This window comes from Acinonyx jubatus, chromosome E3, assembly GCF_027475565.1.
Source record: "Acinonyx jubatus isolate Ajub_Pintada_27869175 chromosome E3, VMU_Ajub_asm_v1.0, whole genome shotgun sequence".
Classification (NCBI taxonomy): domain Eukaryota; kingdom Metazoa; phylum Chordata; class Mammalia; order Carnivora; family Felidae; genus Acinonyx; species Acinonyx jubatus.
This window is the reverse complement of record NC_069398.1, coordinates 18,072,539-18,093,735: the sequence shown is the minus strand read 5'-3', so window position 1 is coordinate 18,093,735 and position 21,197 is coordinate 18,072,539. Positions and strand designations below refer to the sequence as shown.

Sequence of the window (21,197 nt, the reverse complement as noted above, 5' to 3'; positions counted from 1 at the left end):
CCCTGAAATTATGATTCCGCAGGAGGTGGGTGAGGATGTATCTGAGTAACAAAACGTGACGACATCGCGCAGTACGCTGTGAGACTCTTGAGGAACCGCCTTGCCTGCCAAGGTGACGTCAGGCCGGTCTCCGCCCCTGAGTGGCGCGAAGACCACTGGGAATTGTAGTCGCCGGTGTAGTTCAGCAGCATCTCCTGGAAGTGACGTAGCGTCCCGCCTTCCCTCTCTTTCCGTTTCCGCTGTGCCGACTACGCAGTGTGACTCCCGAGTTGCGACGGTGTGTTTTTCTTTGGCCTTGTTCTTTGAGGAGGGGTCGCGGGTCGGGGTACTTGCGGGGACAGTGAGAGGTGGGGGTCGAGAGGTGACGACCCCAGTCCTTTCTTGTGGCCTGTGACTCCGGCTTTTCCCACAGGTTCCGCTGCGCCCGCCGCAGCCTCTCAGCCCGTCGCCATGTCGCGGTTTTTCACCACCGGTTCGGACAGCGAGTCCGAGTCCTCCCTGTCAGGGGAGGAGCTCGTCACCAAACCCGTCGGGGGCAACTACGGCAAACAGTGAGTGCGCGGGGGTGACCAGTCGGGGCGTGCGGCGTTCGGAAGGTCCGCACGGCCGCGTATGTGGGAGAGGTGGGGAGGGGAGGTGGGGGCGAGAGCGAGTTCTCGAGAGTTCGAGGAACCAGAGCAGTAGTGTTGGCGGGACAGCCTTCATGCTTCGGGGTGCTGTGAATTGTGTACCACCCGCCGGGTACAAAGGATAGAGCCAGAGGTTTCCCACTGGCTGGGTCTGTTGCATCAGCTTCCTAACTGGCTTATATGTCCACAGCCTCTGTACCACCTCTCCTCTGCTCGGCATGGGACTCCGACAAAAGTCGTAGTTATTCTGACCGCTAAAAAACGCTGCTCGCAAAAAGAAATCCAGAATGCTCGTTTGATATTTCAGAGCTGCTTGATGTGGCTCTGAAGCCCAGCCACCTGGCGTTGTGGGCTGGTTCATAAACATCTATTTAAAGATCTATTATTTTCCTTTTTTTCGGAGGGGGGGGCGGTGTTCTCTTAAATACCCTTTCCCTATCTCTGCGAATTAAAATTCTTTGCATCTTTTGCAACAGTGGAACGTTGTTTCTCCAACTTCCTTCCCACACGTGTCACCTTCACGATTTTTATATCCCTGTGCAGTTTGAAAACACATATACGTACCCATGTGTACCTACCTGCATGTGATTTTATATTATTGACGCAATCGGAAAACCAATATGACTTCTAACATAGAAAATAATTGGAAAGGTTAATAAAATGGAAGGAAAAGAATGGAAGTGTGTTGCCAGCTGAATGCTGTCTGTGGTCTTATTAAAGAAAAGCGCTAGAGGGGCGCCTGGGTGGCGCAGTCGGTTGAGCGTCCAACTTCAGCTCAGGTCACGATCTCGCGGTCCGCGAGTTCGAGCCCCGCGTCGGGCTCTGGGCTGACAGCTCAGAGCCTGGAGCCTGTTTCCGATTCTGTGTCTCCCTCTCTCTCTGCCCCTCCCCCGTTCATGCTCTGTCTCTCTCTGTCTCAAAAAAAAATTTTTTAAAGAAAAAGAAAAGCGCTAGTAATGGAGATGTTAAAGCCATTAGGACTTTAACCTTGCCGTTGGCCTCTCACACTCTGGGAAACATTGCTTTCTGTGATCTAATTCAAATACCACCTTCTTAAAGCCATTTCCTTTCATTCTAGTTGTGGTACCCTTTTTGTGTGTGTGTATGTGCTTAGTTAGTTGTGTCTTCATGTAATAAGTTTTCTGACCCTGTGAATAAGCACCTTTATTTTTGAGAGGATGGGGATGGTCATTTTTGTAGGTGCAACAGTGACAAAAGGGCAGTCTTGAAGTAGGCTTCAATAACAGAGTTATATATGATCAAGTTTTGAAGAGGAAGAGTCAAGGGTGAGTGTGGTATGATGGCTTGAATAATTCCATTTTTTCTGTCCCCGTCTGAGAAGGGAACTAGAGATCACTTGAAAAGACTGGAGCCAGGAAGGGAAGTTAGTGATCTCTGTTGTTTCAAACAGGCCATTGTTGCTCAGTGAGGATGAAGAAGATACCAAGAGAGTTGTCCGAAGTGCCAAGGACAAAAGGTGAGGCCAGGGGGAGGCCGGGTGCTGGGGAGTCTCTGCAGCAGTGGTGGCTTTTCTGGTGTTGGTGGGCATGTCCAGTGTGATTTTGGGCTCCCGATCTAGGTTTGAGGAGCTGACCAACCTCATCCGAACCATCCGTAATGCCATGAAGATCCGGGATGTTACCAAGTGCCTGGAAGAGTTTGAGCTCCTGGGGAAAGCATATGGGAAGGCTAAGAGCATCGTGGACAAGGAAGGTGTCCCCCGGTTCTACATCCGCATCCTGGCTGACCTGGAGGACTATCTTAATGAGGTGTGATTCCTGTGGGTAAGGGTGGATCCAGAGGGGATCGTGGTCCTAGGACCTGCTCCTAACCCACTTCCAGGGATCCTATTGCCTCTTGGTTGTTTGCTGTGTGTACGGTACTTCCTAGAACATAAGAAACGGGGGGGATGAAGCGAGGAGAGGGACCTTTTTCGGCCAAGCATCTTAATCGTATTTGTTTTTATGTTGTTTATTTGTGGCTTCTCTTCTTTTGGTGGTAATACACAAAGGATCTGTTTTAAAAAAATAACAAATATGGTTGGTAAGTAGTACAGACGGTGTACAGATAGCAAAACTCATAGTGGTGTGCTGAAGCCGGAGTTTAAGAAGATACTGCTTAGTCACAGCCCCCTCTTCCCCCTTTCTGCCCTCTCCTTTAGCTGTGGGAAGATAAGGAAGGGAAGAAGAAGATGAACAAGAACAACGCCAAGGCCCTGAGCACCCTGCGTCAGAAGATCCGAAAATACAACCGAGATTTTGAGTCCCATATTACAAATTATAAGCAGGTAGGGATGCTGGAGGCAGACCTTCTGCCCTGTGGGGACGGTGACTCCACGAGTGAGACAAAAGCGTTTGCAAACGGAAGGAATCAGGTCACGACTCTCTGGGGTGAGGGGGTAGGCCGGGGTGGTGCTTGGCAGGCCTCGTGAATTATCCTCTCGTTTCCCTTTGTCAAGAACCCTGAACAGTCTGCAGATGAAGATGCTGAGAAGAATGAGGAGGATTCAGAAGGTGAGAGGGGACCCCCTTACTGCAGGCGGTTAGAGGCCCAGAGCTGGGGCTTCCCTCGGCCTGGCTGCTTCGCTGCCCTCAGCTTTGCTCTTGACCATCCGGCTCTCTCCTCGCTCCTCTGCCACCAGCCTCTTCGGATGAGGATGAGGATGAGGATGGAGTCAGCGCTGCAGCTTTCCTGAAGAAGAAACCAGAAGCCCCTTCTGGAGACAGTCGCAAGTTCCTCAAAAAAATGGAGGTAAGAGCCAGGGTGAGACTACGAAGGGTGATTTGCCTCCTGTGGACCATTCTTGGGTTTTTGGGGAGAAGACTCCCAGAACCCTAGGGCTGGGAGGGGTGGGGTTAGTAGAGTCCGGTTTGGGAACAGGCTTCCCCTTGGATTAGAGCACTGAGCGACCTGGGACAGAGAGAACAGAATAGATTCGGGGCCCAGCTCTGCCCCTGGGGAGCTGTGTGTCCCTGGAGCTAGCTAGCCCTTCGCTCTGGGCCTTGGCGGTCCAGTCCAGCTCCTAATATGCCGATTCACAAATGACCACTCGTGTTCTGCTCCTGAGAGACTCTGGAACGTGTGTCAGCTGGCAGAGCGGGTCGGCCAGTCGGCCTCCTCATCTTCTTCCTGCCGATTCTCTTGTTTCTGTAAGGATGAAGATGAGGACTCGGAAGATTCAGAGGATGATGAAGATTGGGACACGGGTTCCACATCTTCTGATTCAGACTCAGAAGAGGAAGAAGGAAAACAGACCGTGCTGGCCTCAAGATTCCTTAAGAAGTAAGAAAAGTAGTGGTGCTTCAGGCGACAGTGGGGAGGGTGGGAAAGCCTGGCGTCATCTTGAAGGCTGTTGCTTTCTCCACGGAATCCTTGCGGGTTGTTCAGGCCAGCAGGGGGACCTCGGGATCAAGTATGTTGGGTGGCTAAGGGCACAAAGCTAATGTGTCTCACGAGATTGAGGATGGGATTTGAAAGCCCCGGAGGCAAATATTTAACCGGGACATGACTCCCTGCGTGTGGACTGAGTGTGAATCTCTTTCTGGCACCAAGCAGCCATGCCTGCGATACTGGATAAGCTCCTTAACCTTTCCAGGTTCTCTCATCTAAAATGAGGGTTACTTGACCCTGCCTCCAAGGGTAGCTAAGAACGGTGACATAGGGAAGTGGCTGAGCCTGGGGCCAGCACACGGCACTGCCACTCTGACCCCTCTCCCTGAGAACGTCGTAGTGTGTAAAACAGAGACCGCAGCAAGTCTTCCTGAACTTGGCCAGGACCGTCTTGGAATGGGGAAGGAGTCTGGTTTGGATTCTGGTTCCAGCCCTTAGTCCTGTGGTAGCTGTCAACTTTGCTACGTCACTGAACCTCCATAGGCTTCTGTTTATTCCTCTGAGGTCAAGGTGAAGAGCTGCCCCTGTGCACCTGGCAGTGTGGAGCTCACTGGTAACAGTGTTGCTTTCCTATAGGAACTGTTGCTGTTCTTGGGATTTGTTCTACTTTCAGAAGTTAGGGTTGTGTTGCTTTAGGAGGTAGTGAGTTCCCTGACATTATAGAGGACCAGGCACAGGCTAGTCTGGGAAGCATTTTTTATTCTGTGCTCCCCTTAACCGGTCAAGTCCAGTGAACATGTGTATCCGATACGCGTTTACACACAACACTTCTGGCACCATACGTGTGGGGTTTTTTTTTTCTTCACACCTTCCACTTTCTCCAACTGTCCGGACACCAGCGTGGTGTTCAGCATGCAGTTCGGTTCTGAAACTACCCAGAGTTAACTGCAGACCCCACAAGACTGCCCCCATCTCAGATACCAGTGGCAAGTCCAAGTTTGGCTCCTGGACTTCTGACCAACCAGCTGTAAATTCAGAGTTTCCACAACCCCCTCCTCAGTTGAGAATTTGCTAGAACAGCCCAAAGAACTTGGGAAAGCACTTTACCTGCTATTGCCCATTTATTTTAGAGGGGACAACTCAGGAACAGCCGGTTGGAAGAGATGCGTAGGGCAGAGTATGGGAGAGCAGGCACAGAGCTCCCGTTCCCTCTGGGTGCCCCTCGTTCCTGGTACCTTGATACATTCACCAACCAGGGAGCTTTCTAGACTTCATCATTTAGGGATTTTGGTGGAGGTTTCATTACCTTAGCATGATGGATTAAGTCATTGATGTCAGTCTCTCCAGCCCTTCTTCCCATCTTAGTGGTCATGGTGGGGCTGAACATTCCAAAACCCCAATCATGCCGTCATCGTTCTGGCAACCAGCCCCCCTCCCTTTCCCTGGGCAACCACTGATTTGCTTTCTATCCCTAGAAAAGTTCGCGTTTTCTAGACTTTTACATAAATGGAATCACAGTATGTTACTTGATTGGGAGGGATTTGGCTTCTTTGACTCAGAATAATTATTTTGAGATTAAATTCATTCTTTTACTTCTCACTTTTTTCCTACTTTTTAACCCATTTCTAGATTGTCTTTTTTCTTCTCAGTTTGTTTCTCTACTGGCTTGGGAGTTACATCTTATCCTTTTGGAGATTACCCTTGATGCATATTTTTTTAAACATGAAATTTTATTTTGTATACCTAGCCCAAAAAACACCTAAAATTGGATTTAGTTAAAATTCCAGTTGACAGAGGTCGGGTTAACTATAGGATCCTCAGAGGTCTTTGACATTGAGTTTGACTTCATAATGTCAAAGAATAATCCAGAGACACTGTTTTACTTGTATCACAAGATCAATTAAAAAAGTTTTTTTTCCCATTTTTAATGTTTATTTTTGTTTTTGAGAGAGAGAGAGAGAGAGCACGAGTATAGGAGGGGCAGAGAGAGAGGGAGACACAGAATCTGAAACAGGCTCCAGACTCTGAGCTGTCAGCACAGAGCCCAATGCAGGGCTCGAACCCACAAACTGAGATCGTGACCTAAGCCAAAGTCGGACACTCAACCAACTGAGCCACCCAGGCACCCCACACAAGACCAGTTTTTAAGATTGACTTCCAACCAAGAAAAAGAAAAAGATCTAAATAAGAAAAAGGAACAAGGAGAAAGACAAAAACCACAGATGTTATGGAACAGTGAATTCTGATTGCATGTATTTTCTCATTAACTAAGCCAACCAGCATTAGTGTTAGTTGTTAATGGGTTTTCTAGAAGCATGATAGTTTTTCCATAATGTTTGCAGGATCCTTTTTCACCATCTCCATAGTAAGCCAGTCTATATACCTTTTTTCTCAGAATTTCTCAGCTTTGTTTTTTTTTTTCAATGTCTTAAATTTATTTATTTTGAGAGAAAGAGCATGAGTGTGTGAGAGAGGGGGAGGGACAGAGAGAAAGGGAGAGCAGGCTTCATTCTCAGTGCTCCAGCTCACTCGGGGCTCTGTTGTCACAACTGAGAGATGCTCACCTGAGCCGAAATCAGGAGTTGGACGCTTAACCGACTGAGCCACCCAGTTACCCGTCAGCTTTCGTTTCTCTGATTAAAACAAGCATATAAAGGAATGGATTTAATTTCAAGAGTTTGTCTCTTTTTCATGAGACGTTGTCTCTTAATGTCTAGCGACATTAAGGCACCTGGATATTAGGTAGTGGCTTTGGACAGAAAATATGAGGACAATCAAAGATATTATAAGAAACACAAGAGTCTGTGTTTTATTAAGAAGCAGCTCTGAATTTTTTTTTTTAAGTTTGAGAGAGCGGGGGCGGGGGGGCAGAGAGAGAATTCAAGCAGACTGCACTTTCAGCACCAAGCCTGACATGGGGCTCAAACCCATGAATCATGAGATCGTGACCTCAGCCAAAATGACGCTTAGGGGTGCCTGGGTGGCTCAGTCGGTTGAGCGTCCGACTTCGGCTCAGGTCATGATCTCACAGCTCGTGAGTTCGAGCCCCATGTCGGGCTCTGTGCTGACAGCTCAGAGCCTGGAGCCTGCTTCTGCTTCTGTGTCTCCCTCTCTCTCTGCCCCTAACCCACTCACATTCTGTCTCTGTCTCTCTCAAAAATAAGTAAACATTTAAAAAAAAATTTTTTTTTCAAAATGACGCTTAATGGACTGAGCTACCCAGGCACCCTAGTTTAGTGAACTTTTTCTTTTTAATATTTATTTTAAGAGAGCATGTACACTCTTGCATGTGTGAGTGGGGCAGGGGGAGAGAGAGAATCCCAAGCAGACTCCACACTTAGTGTGGAGCCCATGCGGGGCTTGATCTTACGACCACAAGGTCATGACCTGAGCTGATACCAAGAGTCAGATGTTTAACCAACTGAGTCATCCAGGTGTCCCCCAGTATAGTGAACTTTTAAAATCCAATACCTTTTTTCTTTTTTTTTCTTTTTTCCTCACGTGGCTTCTTTTCTTTTTCTATTATTTATTTTCTGAGAGCACGTGAGACGGGGAAGGGGTGGGGAGAGAGAGAGAAAGAATGCATCCCAAGCAGGCTCCATGCTTAGCATGGGGCTGGATGCAGGACTCGATCGCTCGATCCTGGGATCATGACCTGAGCTAAAATCAAGAGTTGGACGCTGAACCGACTGAATCACCCAGGCGCCCCACAAGTGGCTTTGTCCTTTCTTTTTCTTTTTCTTTTTCCCCTCCCTTCCTTCCTTCCTTCCTTCCTTCCTTCCTTCCTTCCTTCCTTCCTTCCATTATTTTTGAGAGACAGACCGAGCACGAGTGGGGGAGGGCCAGAGAGACAGAGAATCACAGACAGAGACACAGAATCCAAAGCAGGCTCCAGGCTCTGAGCTGTCGGCACAGAGCCTGATGTGGGTCTCAAACACACAAACTGTGAGATCATGACCTGAGCGATCATGACCTGAGCCAAAGTTGGGCGCTCAACCAACTGAGCCAACCAGGCGCCCTTGCTTTTCTCTTAATTATTTTTCAGAGTATTTGTCCAGGTACAATAAGATGTTATTCATTGCACGTTTTTATTATAGTCTTGACTTTATTATGGTATTTATTTAGGGTTAATTAATTCTTAGCTAAGGAAATTAACATGAGGTTGGGGCTAAAATGTGTATTTAATTTGCTGTATGGACCACGTTAGAGGTAAATGACAGATTATACAGTAATGTTTCTGAATTTATAATTGGGGTAGGAATTCTTAAGTACAGACTAATGAAATCTAATGTCTTAAATCCCTTCTGATAAATTGCCAAGTTAGACTTTTTTTTCCATTTATTCCACAAATATTTATTGACTACCTGCCATGTTAGATGTATTGGTTCACAACAACCTTGGGAGTTCTGAGGGTGAAATCTGAAACCAGTCTCTGTACATGGAGGACAGGGAAAGACCAAGGAAAGAGGCAGATGATTCCAGGTTGGTATGTGGCAGGTTTAATAAGCAAAGGGACTCATATACAAGACTTCTCTTGGCAGGCTACGAGACTACTGTTATCTCCGCACCCGCCCACCTGAATCATAAAAGTATAGATAGAGGTCTTAACGTGATAGTGTCACATATACAGTCCAGATGGTCTTAACACATCACTCACAAGGTTGCATTCTGGAAACGGCCCCCAAAGTGGGAACGGTGGGCAGAATGTACGTTGCAAGGACAGGGGAGAGGGTAAGGAGCCTCCTGTTGCCTGTGTCCAGCTCAAGGGTTAACTGGCAGTCTTATCCTTTTGATGACCTTCCAACAGTGAGCTATCAAGATTTTTTTGAAATTTAGATAATACTTAATTGTCAAAAGGTTAGCAGCGGAGAAAAAAGGCAAAAAAGATTAATATATCTTTAGTCTTGGGGCATCTGGGTGGCTCAGTCAGTTAAGTGTCCGACTTTGGCTCAGGTCATGATCTCGTGGTTTGTGAGTTCAAGCCCCGCATCAGGCTTTCTGCTCTCAGGACAGAGTCTGCTTCAGATCCTGTCTCTCTCTCTCAAAAATAATAAACATTAAAACAAACAAACACATCTTTAGTCTCTTGGCCGTGTGTTTAAGTAGAAGTGTATTTGGGGATGCTCTTTTGCAACAGTAGCTTGTCTCTGTTGGATGTATAACTGAGAACATAAGCATTAGTTTTCTGGTAATTTCTAATAACGTGAATATATAAAGTGTTATCTGTCATAGTAGAGAGGTCAAGCCAAGTTTTAGTCTTTCAGTTAGAATTTCGTAGGGTGAGAAGGGGTGCCTGGTTGGCTCAATCGGAGTGTGCCACTGTTGACCTCAGGGTTGTGAGTTCGAGCCCCATGTTGGGTATAGAGATTACTTAAAAATAAAATCTTAAAAAAGAAATTTTTTTTTTTCATAGGTTAAGAGTTCGTTGTGTTTTTGAAGTATAAATCCCAACACCCTCAGGGTTAGGAGTAAAACTTTAGGCTGAGAAAGATGAAGGTCTTTGGAAGTTTAAGCTGCATTGGTTTTTAAATAGCATTAGGTTTTTTGATCTTCTCAGAGCTTTAGAGTTGATATGACCAAGAGATTTCAGTTTAATGAACATACTTTGCATGTTTGCAAAGTATTCTACCTATAAAGTGAGCTTTTATCATTAGTATGGCAGTAGTATGGAGAGAAAACGAACAAGCTGTTAAGAGTTCTGGCGTACGTCCTTTGGCAAGGGGAAAAGTTTAATCCAGCTGGCAAGTGTATAAACTATTTCTAAAATATATTCAGACCTTTTAAACAATTCAAATGAAATTTATTTTTATTTTTTATTAATTTTTTTAATGTTTATTTTTGAGAGAGGGCAAGTGGGGGAGGGGCAGAGAGAGGGGGACAGAGGATCCCAAGCAGGCTCTGCACTGACACCAGCAAGCCTGATACAGAGATGAAACTCATGAACCTCGAGATCATGACCTGAGCCGAAGTTGGACACTCAATCGACTAAGCCACCCAGGGGCCCCAAAATTTATTTTTAGATATCTAAATGGCAGTTGATGGGGTGCCTGGATGGCTCAGTTGGTTGAAAATCTGACTGTTAATTTCAGCGCAGGTCACGATCCTAGGGTTGTAGGATCAAGCCCCGTATTGGCGTGGAGCCTGCTTAAGATTCTCTCTCTCCTTCTGCTCCTCTCCCCTGCTTGTGTGCCCTCTCTGTCGATAATTTGACTATCTTTTGAGATTGGAAAGATTTTTTTGTTAGTATCTATGTAAAGTTTGTGATAACTTTTCTCTGATTTGGGGTTTGTATTTCATTAGGTAAGTATTAAAGCCTGGAGATGGTTTCAGACACCAAGTGGCTTAAGACCACTTTGGGGTAGCCACTGATCTTTTTCACTTTTGTGGGAGAATTTTCTTGTCTTACGCTATTGTTTTTTAAATTCAGAACTTAGGTTAATTGTCATAAGCAGGGAGCAGACAGTCTAGGAACAGTTTTTTTACACTAAGTTCAAACTGATTAGTTGGTGGCTGGTGAAAAGATCAGTCTGGATAGAGCAACTAGTATTAAAAGACAACTACATAGCTTATCAATATAGGTTTTTCTGGAAAACCTGAGAGGTTAGCTATGGGACAACATGGCAGGCTGCTTTTGTGTCTCCCACAGCTGGGTGGACCCCTCTACCTCATTAGACCAGGCCACACTGTTTCCGCCATGAGAGTTTCTTAGTGGGTGTGATATGGTCACAGACCTTGGTAAGTGGCCTGTCAAGTTCACAAGCTTGATAGTCCTTGCTTTGGTTATGGTTAACTCAAGCTCATTCTCACAGATTGTAACTTGAACCCAGGGCTGGATGGAGGGAAAGGGGAAGTTCATGGGAAGAAGCAGCCTCAGGGGTGGACTGGGACTGATCTTTCACCTTCTCCCATGTCTCCTGGCAGGGCCCCTACCACCGAGGAGGACAAGAAGGCGGCCGAGAAGAAACGAGAGGACAAAGCCAAGAAGAAGCACGATAGGAAATCTAAGCGCCTGGATGAGGAGGAGGAGGACAATGACGGCGGAGAGTGGGAAAGGGTCCGGGGGGGTGTGCCCCTTGTTAAGGTGAGGACGGTAGTATCAAGATGAATTGGGAAATGGTTTGGTAGAGCATACAGCTGTCTCCCCGCCCCACTCAGGGCTTGGGAGAAAAGTTAGGGCAAGAATGATGGGACATGTGTTGCCTAGGAGAAACCAAAAATGTTTGCCAAGGGAACTGAGATCACCCATGCTGTTGTCATCAAGAAACTGAATGAGATCCTACAGGCACGAGGCAAGAAGGGAACTGATCGGTAAGATTCACGGGCCTGGACTGGGAATGCTCTTTTTCTTTAAGACACAGGTAGAGATTAGTGGGGAAATAGTGCTATTTTGGGAAGATCTATATGTGGCTATAGTTGAAGGAATGGTATACGTGGAACTTACCGGTCCATTTTCTGCTATTGACTCTCTCTTTGATCTTAAACCAGTCACTTAACCTTTTGGGATTGTTTGCTCATCTGTAAAACGGAAATGATGCTCTCTTTAGTTATTTGGTGCCTAAAGAGGATGGCGGATTGTTAGTGTTATTGCTGCTTCTGTTTGGAATTTATAAAGGAGAAGCAAGGACGCGGGTGGTGAGGTTAGGGGGTTAGTGGGAATGACACTGCCTTGCTTGTTGGCAGAGGGCACATTGCGTGACAGGAGGAGGGTTTTGATTTGTCTCCGATGCCTCACCCACCTGTGCTCCCCTCCAGTGCAGCCCAGATTGAGCTGCTACAGCTGCTCGTTCAGATTGCATCTGAAAACAACCTGGGAGAGGGTGTCATAGTCAAGATCAAGTTCAATATCATCGCCTCTCTCTATGACTACAACCCAAACCTGGCCACGTACATGAAGGTGAGGGCAATGAAGAACCATCACAGAGCTGAGCTGGTGGGTTGGGGGTGTGGGGTGCCTAGTGTCTTAAAACTCGAGGGCTGTTGAAGCAGTCTTGGTAGTTGAAGGCCCCGTGGATTCCTGGTGAAGGAGCTCTTGGGAGGCCTCCGTTTCTTCCACCTTCACACCTCTGACTGCCGTCTGCTCTCTTGCAGCCTGAGATGTGGCAGAAGTGCCTAGACTGCATCAATGAGCTCATGGACATCCTGTTTGCAAACCCCAACATCTTTGTTGGAGAGAACATTCTGGAAGAGAGTGAGAACTTGCACAATGTTGACCAGGTAAAGAGAGAAATTGGAGGTGTATGTTTTTTCCTTGGGAAGGCTCAGTGGAGACAGGAGGGTTGAAGTCTGGCACTGAGATCTGGGCTAATTTATTTGCTCCTCCCCTACCTCCTTTTCAGCCACTGCGTGTCCGTGGCTGTATCCTAACCCTGGTGGAACGAATGGATGAAGAATTTACCAAAATAATGCAAAATACTGATCCTCACTCCCAAGGTGAGCCTGGGCAAGCGTGGGCATCAGTTAGAGGAAACATGTAGGGAATAAACAAAGGATTATATTAGCAGAGTGTCTGGGGAGCCAGCCCTTACTTAGCCCAGCATTCACACACACGACCTGGGAAGATGCTAGGCCCCACCCCCATCACTTCTGATTCAGTAGATCTGGGGAAGGGGCTCCAAATTTTGCATTTCTTACATGTTCCCAGGTGATGCTGCTGTCTGGGGACTACACTTTGAAAATCCTTGGGGTCTTGCCTCAGTTCACTTTGCTTAGCTTGGATCCAGAGGCATTTGGGTTGGGGGAAATACAGGACACTTACTCCGTGAAATTGGAGTGTGCCCACATGTCCCCTGGGTCAGGCGTGTAGTGATGAACAAGTCAGCCAGAGGCCTTTCAGGCGCATGGAGCTTACGTTTTGGTGCTGGAGAAAGGAGAAAGCCATTTCAGTAAGTAAATAAATGAGACAGTTCTAGATCATGGCTGGAGAAGGCGACAGAAAGCAGGGGCCGTCGGCATGGGGAGAGGTTCATCGGAAGAGCACACCCGACGGGAATGGAAAGCGACTTCGGTGTGTCCAGGGAGGGGATGGTGTTTTCAGGGCACCGTGAGGAGACTTTGCTGATGGGCGCAGAAACCACATAGAGCTGACTGGGTTGGTCGGGGACACACGATTAGGAAAGGCGGGTGCCTGGCTGAGATGAGGGACGCCCTCCTTTCCAGAGTACGTGGAGCACCTGAAGGATGAGGCGCAGGTGTGTGCCATCATTGAGCGCGTGCAGCGCTACCTGGAGGAGAAGGGCACCACTGAGGAGATCTGTCGCATCTACCTGAGGCGCATCCTCCACACCTACTACAAGTTTGACTACAAGGCCCATCAGCGGCAGCTTACCCCCCCTGAGGGCTCCTCGAAGGTGAGTCTTAGCAGCCAAGTCACAGCGGGAGGGAAGTGCCTGTCAGGACTTCCTGGCAGATCTGTTCCCTGGGAATTCTCTGGGGTGGGGCAGGGAGGGAGACTTGGAGGGGCTAGACGGAGGCTGCACGGCGTCTCACCTTTGATCGCGGAGGCCTGAGCCGTTGTCTCTACGGTACTTTTCTTTCAACAACATCCCACCCCTCCCCCCAGTCTGAGCAAGACCAGGCAGAAAACGAGGGCGAGGACTCCGCTGTGCTGATGGAGAGGCTGTGCAAGTACATCTACGCCAAGGACCGCACAGACCGTATCCGCACGTGCGCCATTCTCTGCCATATCTACCACCACGCTCTGCACTCCCGCTGGTACCAGGCCCGCGACCTCATGCTCATGAGCCACCTACAGGACAACATTCAGCATGCGGACCCGCCAGTACAGGTAGGATGGGAAAGAGGCGCTCTGGCCCCGGTGGCAAAGGGAAGACCAGGCCAGGCCCCTGTCTGGAGGCAGAATGGCTCGGCCAGGTTAGTCACCTCTCTGGCTGGTGAAGACGTGAGCGGGCGCTTGGTCCTCCCCAGATGCCAGCATTCTCTGATCCCCCTGCACGTTAGCATATTGTTTCCTATTCTGACACCACTGGAGTCCTCTGGGATGGAGCTTTGGGTTCAGCTAACATTTTTCATCCCTACTGCATGTCTAGTTCAGAGCATTAGGAGAGCTCTTATTTTAATAGAACGGTAGCAAGTTGTTAAACTGAGGAAAGACGGGACCCAGATGCAGGGTGATGTGTTAGGACCTCTACGCGTGTGGCAGTAGTGGGGGACGTTTTCACATAGGAGTGCGGTTTCATCTAGGTGCAGATCCTGTAAGTGCGTATTTGAAACAGTGAAGCAGTATTGACGTGGTGAATCCATGGTGAACCCGAGCGGTGGCGGTTTTTAAACAGCGCTTCCATTTGTTCTCTTTTAATTCCAGCGTATGAATTTATCACAAGTTCTTGATGTGTTTTCTTCTTGGTAGATGCCTCGTCTGTTTCCAGTATGGGGCTATTATAAAGAAGCTGTTATGAGCATTTATAAGCCTTTGTGTGGTTGTATGTTTTCTCCTGGGTAAATGGTTAAGAGTAGAATTGCTGGGTGCTAGTTTAGGTGTGTGTCCAGTCATTAGAAACCCAAAAGTGCCGACGCCACTTTACACTCCTGCCGTAATGTGTGGATATTATAGTCCTTGACGATATTTGGCATTTTCAGTCTTAATATAAGCCACGTTGGTCGTTATGTGGTAGTATCTCATTATGGCACTGAATTGTATCTCCCTCATAACCTGAAGTTGAGTACTTTTTCATGTTTATTTATTGGTTCTTTGTCTTTTTTTTTTTTTTAACTTTTGTTTATGTTTGAGAGAGAGTGTGCACGCGCGCATGCAAGAAGGGGTTGGGGACAGAGAGAGAGAGGGAGACAGAGGATCCAAAGTAGGCTCTGCTCTGACAGCACAGAACCCGAAGCAGGAGTCAATTCAAACCATGAGATCATGACCTGAGCCAAAGTCGGACGCTTAACCGACTGAGCCACCCTGGTGCCCCTCTTTATGTCTCTTCTTTTGTGAAATGTCTGGTCACCCCTCCCCTATCCTCCATTTTGAAGATTGGATTGTTCCATTTTTTTATTATTGGATACCAGTCCTTTGTCATATAAATGTTTTCCAAATATTTTGTTCCTGTCTGTGGTCTGCCTGTTCATTTTTAACACCATGTCTTGTGGTGTAGTCTAATTTATTAGGGTTTTTTTAATGCTTACCACTTTCGGGATCCTATCTAATGAAATCTTTGCAGTTCATGAAGATACTTTTTTTTTTAAGTTCTTAAAAGTCTTAGCTTTCACGTTTAGATCTATGATTTTGATATGTAGTATGAAGTTAGTATATTTTTGTTTTGTTTCCTTCATTCATCTCTGTCCTTAGGCAAGTCCCACACTGTCTTGATTCCTCTGCCTGTAGAGTAAGTCTCCCAAGTCAGGTAGTAGGAGTCTTCCCACTTTGTTCTTTTTTAAGATGCTTTGAGTATTCTGTGATCTTTGCATTTCCACATAAATCTTCAAATTCTCTTGTCAATTTCCACAAAAATGCCTGCTGGAATTTTATGGAATCTGTAAATGAATTTTGAGAGGACTGACATCTTAACAACATTGAACCTTTGGATCTAAACACTTTATCTTTTTGTTTTATTTGTTTCTGCAGTGTTCTGTGGATTTCACTGTAGATGCATTACACATCTTCTAAGAAATTATTCCTAAATGTTATGAGTTTCAATGCTGTGTAAATGGACTTGTTTTTTATCTCAGTTTCTAATTGCTAATTAACTACTTGTATATAAAAAAAAAAACGATTCATTTTTGTATTTTGGCCTTGAATGCATCTGTTGGGCTAAATTCACTTATTTGGTTTAGCATTCAATAGATAATCCTTAAGATTTTCTGCTAAAGCACTCACGTCACGTACATGTAGACAGTTTTATTACTATGTCAGTCTTTAGTAGGACTTTCCTTTTTTATTTCTTGCCATGTTGTGGTAACTCAAATTTCCAGTACTTAGTGCTGAGTAGAAGTACTGAGAGCAAGCACCTTGTCTTGCCCCCCAGCCTTAGGGGAGCAGTCAGCATTTTACCACTGAGTGTGATGTTAGCAGTAGCATTTTTGTAGGTACATTTTCTCAGATTGAGGAAGTTTTTTTCTGATTCTAGCTGACCAAGAATTTTTGTCCTAAATAGATGTTGAATTTTGTCCAGAGCTTTTTCTGCATCTGCTGAAATGATGCAATGATTTCTCCTTTATTGTGTTCATAGGGTGAGTAACCATGGTTTTAGATTTTTGTATCAGCTTTTCATTCCAGAGATACATCCCTGTTGATCATGATATATTATGTCATTCATCTATTGCTGCATTTTGTTTGCTAATATTTTTTCAGGCTCTTTGCATCTGTGTTCATGACTGATACTGACCTGTATACTGTTGTTACAATAAAGAGTTTATCTGCCCCCACCCCCAAAAATCTGCACCACCTGAAATCTTCGTCTTAATTAGTGGCAAGTCCATATTTTCAGTTGCCTAGGCCAGAAGCCTCGGAGTCGTTAATTCTTATTTTTCTCTCATGTGCCACGTCTCATTCCCCAGCCGTTCCTGTTCAGAGTCCATACCTGACCACTCGTTACTTCCATCGCTCCCCTCTGGCCTGAGCCACTGTCATCTTCCTGGTGTCTGCTTCTGCTCTTACTTTCCTTCCCTTCCCTACAGCAGCCAGGGTTAACCTCATTAAGTCAGATTATACCACCTGTTTTCTCAGAACCTTCCCATGGTTTCCCATCTCAACATCCTTAATGTGGCTTCCAGGGCCGTGTGCTTGCCTATCCAATTTATGCTCACATCTTTACTGGCTCAGGTTGAATCACACTCCTTGTTCCTTGAGTGCACCTGTTACAGTTCTTCCATAAAGCCTTTGCATTGACTTTTCCTTTTTTTCTAGAATACTCTTCTCCCAGATATCTGCATGACTTTTTCTATCAGGTTTCTATTTAAACTTTACCTTCAAAATGAGACCTTCCCTGGTTATCCTATGGAAAAATTGTGAGTTCCTACCACCACCGCCACCACCCAGACTCCCTTCTTAACTCTCTCTTCTGTTTTTCTCCTTGGCATGAGTCACTGTCTGCATGCTGTGGTTATTTTGTCCTCCATACCCTTATCCCTAGAATGTAAGCTCCGTGGAAGGATAGCGAGTTGCGTGTTTTGCTCCCTGTCCCGGCCCACAGCCCGGTGCCCGGCACCAGTGGGTGCTCAATGTAGATTTCTTGAGCAGATGAACAGCTTGCCTCATGGTTGTCACTTCTGAGTGCATTGCCCTTTGTCCCCAGATCCTGTACAACCGCACCATGGTGCAGCTGGGCATATGTGCTTTCCGCCAAGGCCTGACCAAGGACGCTCACAATGCCCTGCTGGACATTCAGTCAAGCGGCCGGGCCAAGGAGCTTCTGGGCCAGGGTCTGCTGCTGCGCAGCCTGCAGGAGCGCAACCAGGAGCAGGAGAAGGTGGAGCGGCGCCGGCAGGTGCCCTTCCACCTGCACATCAACCTGGAGCTGCTGGAGTGCGTGTATCTGGTGTCTGCCATGCTCCTGGAGATCCCTTACATGGCTGCCCACGAGAGTGATGCCCGCCGGCGCATGATCAGCAAGCAGTTCCATCACCAGCTGCGCGTGGGCGAGCGGCAGCCCTTGCTGGGTGAGTGTGGGGCTCTGCGGTGCCGCAGACTCCTCTCATTGGGCCGTCGCTTCCCCTTTATTCAGAGGATTACGAGAAGCTAAAGGGAATAACTTTCACCCGAGATGATTCTGTCTGATGGAATGATCTCTCCACGTGTAACCTAGAAGTGTTCCTTTTACTCTATAGTCTCTGCAGTGTCTTGCTGTGGCATACGGTGTCTTAGCTTACAGATTAAGCTCCTTATTTCCTGTCATTCTTCTCTTCAGTCAATGTTTCCCAGCATTATCTTTTTTTTTTTTTTAAGTAGGCTCCACGCCCAGCGTGGAGCCAGTGTGGGGCTTGAATTCATGACCCTCAGATCAAGACCTGAGCTGAGGTCAAGAGTTGGACTCTTAACCATCTGAGCCACCCAAGCACCCCCTCAGCATTATCTTTCTACCAAATTTGTGATGTTATACACCCCCAGTACCTTCCAGAGTTCTTCATTGTCTATGGAATAAAGTCCAGCCTCCTTAACTAAGTTAAACTCTCCATGACCTGACTCCAATGATATTTTTTATTTAACACAAACTTACATAGTACCTTTTTTCTGCCTGGCACTGTTTTAAGTGTTTTCCAAATAATGATACTGTTTTATAAATAATACATTTAATTGTCGTTAGTAATAACCGTGTGATATGGGTACCATTATTAACTTCTTGTTTCCTGAGGCATGGGGGTTAAGTGACTTAACCCAAGTCTTGGTTGGTTAACCAAGTTAACCCAAGGTTAACACAGCTGATATGTGTCTCTCTAGTCTTTCTTTTTTTCTCGTTTTTCCTTTTGTGCACATTATTTTCTACCAACCCAACTAGACCTTTGGCATTTGAAAATCTAACATTGGCTCCTTTGATCACTTGAAGGTCTGATCGATCAGTCCAGGGATTGAATGGGATGTGATTTCACTGGGAAAGGAATGGTGCCCTTCTGGTGGGGTTGGTGCCTGAAGGACTTGGTGAGGGACCAAGCTTACTGTCCACAGCCACATCCCCTCAGTTCTATCTTCTACTGGTTGTGTTAACTGCAGGTGCCCCTTTTACAAATTTTGTCTGCCTTGTGTAGTGAAACTTTGTTTTCTTTTAATTGGAAAATTTATAGTGAAAGTCTGTTTCCAGCATCACTTATGGCTCTCTGGTTCACTACAGTCCCTGCCTCTCTATTACTGTCTAAAACCAAAAGGCGGTTTCTATCTCCGCTCTGCACTACTGTTCGTTTTGTAGAGAAATACTCTTTGAACCTCTAACTTTGCCTCTTTTAAAAGTCACAGGGTAGAAGCTGACCAGAAGTGTGTTCTCTTAGCCTTATTCATACGTTTCTCTTTGGGGCTGATCTATTATACCTTTGAGCTTGCTGTCTGTTCCAGGTTCTGCCATGTTCATGTTTCTTCATACCTACCATCCATTTCCAGTCCTAAGAGTTTTTGCACTTGCCTGTCAACTCGGAATTCCTGTGACTCTTGTTTGCCACGTTTTCTCTTCCTGGCTTGTCTTTAAGGAAGAATTAGCTGAACAGCGTGATATACAGATATGTTCAAAATCATGAAGGTAGTATAAGAAGGAATGAAGTTTGGTAATTGTTTTTCCAGCTGAGATATTAGAAATTGTTTTAGGTCAATAAACCTCCTAAGAACCTGATGGAAGCTGGGGACCTTTCCCTGGGAAGATAGACATGAGGATAGGCGCAACAATTTGCCAACATTTTCAAGGCGCTCACCAGTCCCGACGCGTGTCATAAACTGATTTAGTCCAAATAAACGTATTCTGATGTTAAGTGATTTCTGCAATCACACGGCTATTTAATGGGGAGCTGGGAGAGTCCCAGTCTGGTTGTTTGCTCTCTTGTCCAGTGTTCCTCCTTGAATAGTGCCCAAGGTGGGAGCTATGTTGCCAAGCTTCCCTAAGCCCTGCCCCATTCCCAACCTTTCAGGTCCCCCTGAGTCAATGAGGGAACATGTGGTGGCTGCCTCCAAAGCTATGAAGATGGGCGACTGGAAGACCTGCCACAGTTTCATCATCAATGAAAAGATGAATGGCAAAGTGTGGGACCTTTTCCCTGAGGCTGACAAAGTCCGAACCATGCTGGTTAGGTGAGCGGAAAGGAAGGCCATGGTGGGTGGGGAAGACAAGACTGGTTGATCTCCTTCAGTGGAGATGTTCCCCCTTTTTTCCTTCTCCCCACAGGAAGATCCAGGAAGAGTCACTGCGGACCTACCTCTTCACCTACAGCAGTGTCTATGACTCCATCAGGTAGGATGGGCCCCGAGGAGGTACAGGGGGCCCAGCTTCGTAGTCAAAGCTCCTAATTGCTCCCTGCTTCCTGCCTTGCTTCTCCACAGCATGGAGACCCTGTCTGACATGTTTGAACTGGACCTGCCCACCGTGCACTCCATCATCAGCAAGATGATCATTAACGAGGAGTTGATGGTAAGGGCCAGGGTGATAAATGGGCAGGCAGGTGGAGTCATGGGGAGTTCCAGTGGAGATCTCCAGTCAGCTTGGAGACCTGTGTCGTGTCCGTTCTCTCTCTCCCTCCCATCAGGCCTCCCTGGACCAGCCGACGCAGACCGTGGTGATGCATCGCACCGAACCCACCGCCCAACAGAACCTGGCTCTGCAGCTGGCTGAGAAGCTGGGCAGCCTGGTGGAAAATAATGAGCGGGTGTTTGACCACAAGCAGGGGACCTACGGTGGCTATTTCCGAGGTAAGTGGTTCTGTTTCTCTGCTCTCCCAGGGTGCTGGTCCCCTTCCTGCCTCTTCACTGTCATTCACCTCCTCCCCCGTGCTGCAGACCAGAAGGACGGCTACCGCAAGAACGAGGGCTACATGCGCCGGGGTGGCTACCGCCAGCAGCAGTCTCAGACAGCCTACTGATCACTTCCTCTGTTTCTGTGGCCTCACCCATTCAACCCCGAAGTCCTCAACCACACTCTGACTTATTAAAGTTCTGTTTCGAGTTGTTACGGTTCCTGTTGTCCGCGTGTCGCCACAGAGGTGGGTTGGACATGTTCATTTGCTAATTGTATTTCTGCGCCTTCCGCCACATAATAGGCATGAGGCTCAGGACGCAGAGGTGACTTGTGCATGTCGCTGACTTCAGAGCTTGCTGCTCTTTGACGTTCGACAGAAAGTTGTAATAACGTGTGAGAAGTTCCTTTTTTTTTTTTAACGTTTGTTTATTTTTGAGAGCGAGAGAGAGCATGAGCGGGAGGGGCAGAGAGAGGGGGACACAGAATCGGAAGCAGGCTCCAGGCTCTGAGCTGTCAGCACAGAGCCCAGCGCGGGGCTTGAACCCACGAACCACGAGACCATGACCTGAGCCGAAGTCGGGTTTAACCAACCAAGCCACCCAGGTGCCCCATGTGATAAGTTCTAACAGGGTATGAAAGGCAGTGGGTGTGCCGAATAGGATATAGTGATGGTTGGACCTTGGTGGGGGTTGGGTGGTGGTTCCCCAGGCAGGGAAAAGGGAGAGTTAGTATAGACCCATGTGAAGTATGGTCTTGGGACCAGTGTGGGTCCACAGTTAACCTGTCTGCGATGAGACAGGGATCGTAATTAAGAGTCCTCACTGAGAAACATGCCACCTCTGTGACATCTAAACAG

General features: G+C 47.0%; 1 protein-coding gene across 1 annotated transcript; it reads left to right on the top strand.

The window, feature by feature from the left end:
* The first annotated feature begins 139 nt into the window (after nucleotides 1-139).
* Nucleotides 140-20,550, top strand: LOC106966168 (eukaryotic translation initiation factor 3 subunit C). Its single transcript, XM_027051076.2, has 21 exons — nucleotides 140-277; nucleotides 413-551; nucleotides 2,041-2,106; nucleotides 2,209-2,398; nucleotides 2,791-2,916; nucleotides 3,088-3,142; nucleotides 3,271-3,380; nucleotides 3,784-3,911; nucleotides 10,881-11,040; nucleotides 11,164-11,267; nucleotides 11,712-11,853; nucleotides 12,048-12,173; nucleotides 12,296-12,389; nucleotides 13,116-13,306; nucleotides 13,519-13,743; nucleotides 17,210-17,573; nucleotides 19,521-19,680; nucleotides 19,775-19,840; nucleotides 19,930-20,017; nucleotides 20,133-20,295; nucleotides 20,383-20,550. Exons 2-21 carry the CDS (start codon nucleotides 451-453, stop codon nucleotides 20,463-20,465), a joined length of 2,742 nt encoding a protein of 913 aa, XP_026906877.1. The 5' UTR covers nucleotides 140-277; nucleotides 413-450; the 3' UTR covers nucleotides 20,466-20,550.
* The last annotated feature ends 647 nt before the right edge of the window (nucleotides 20,551-21,197 follow it).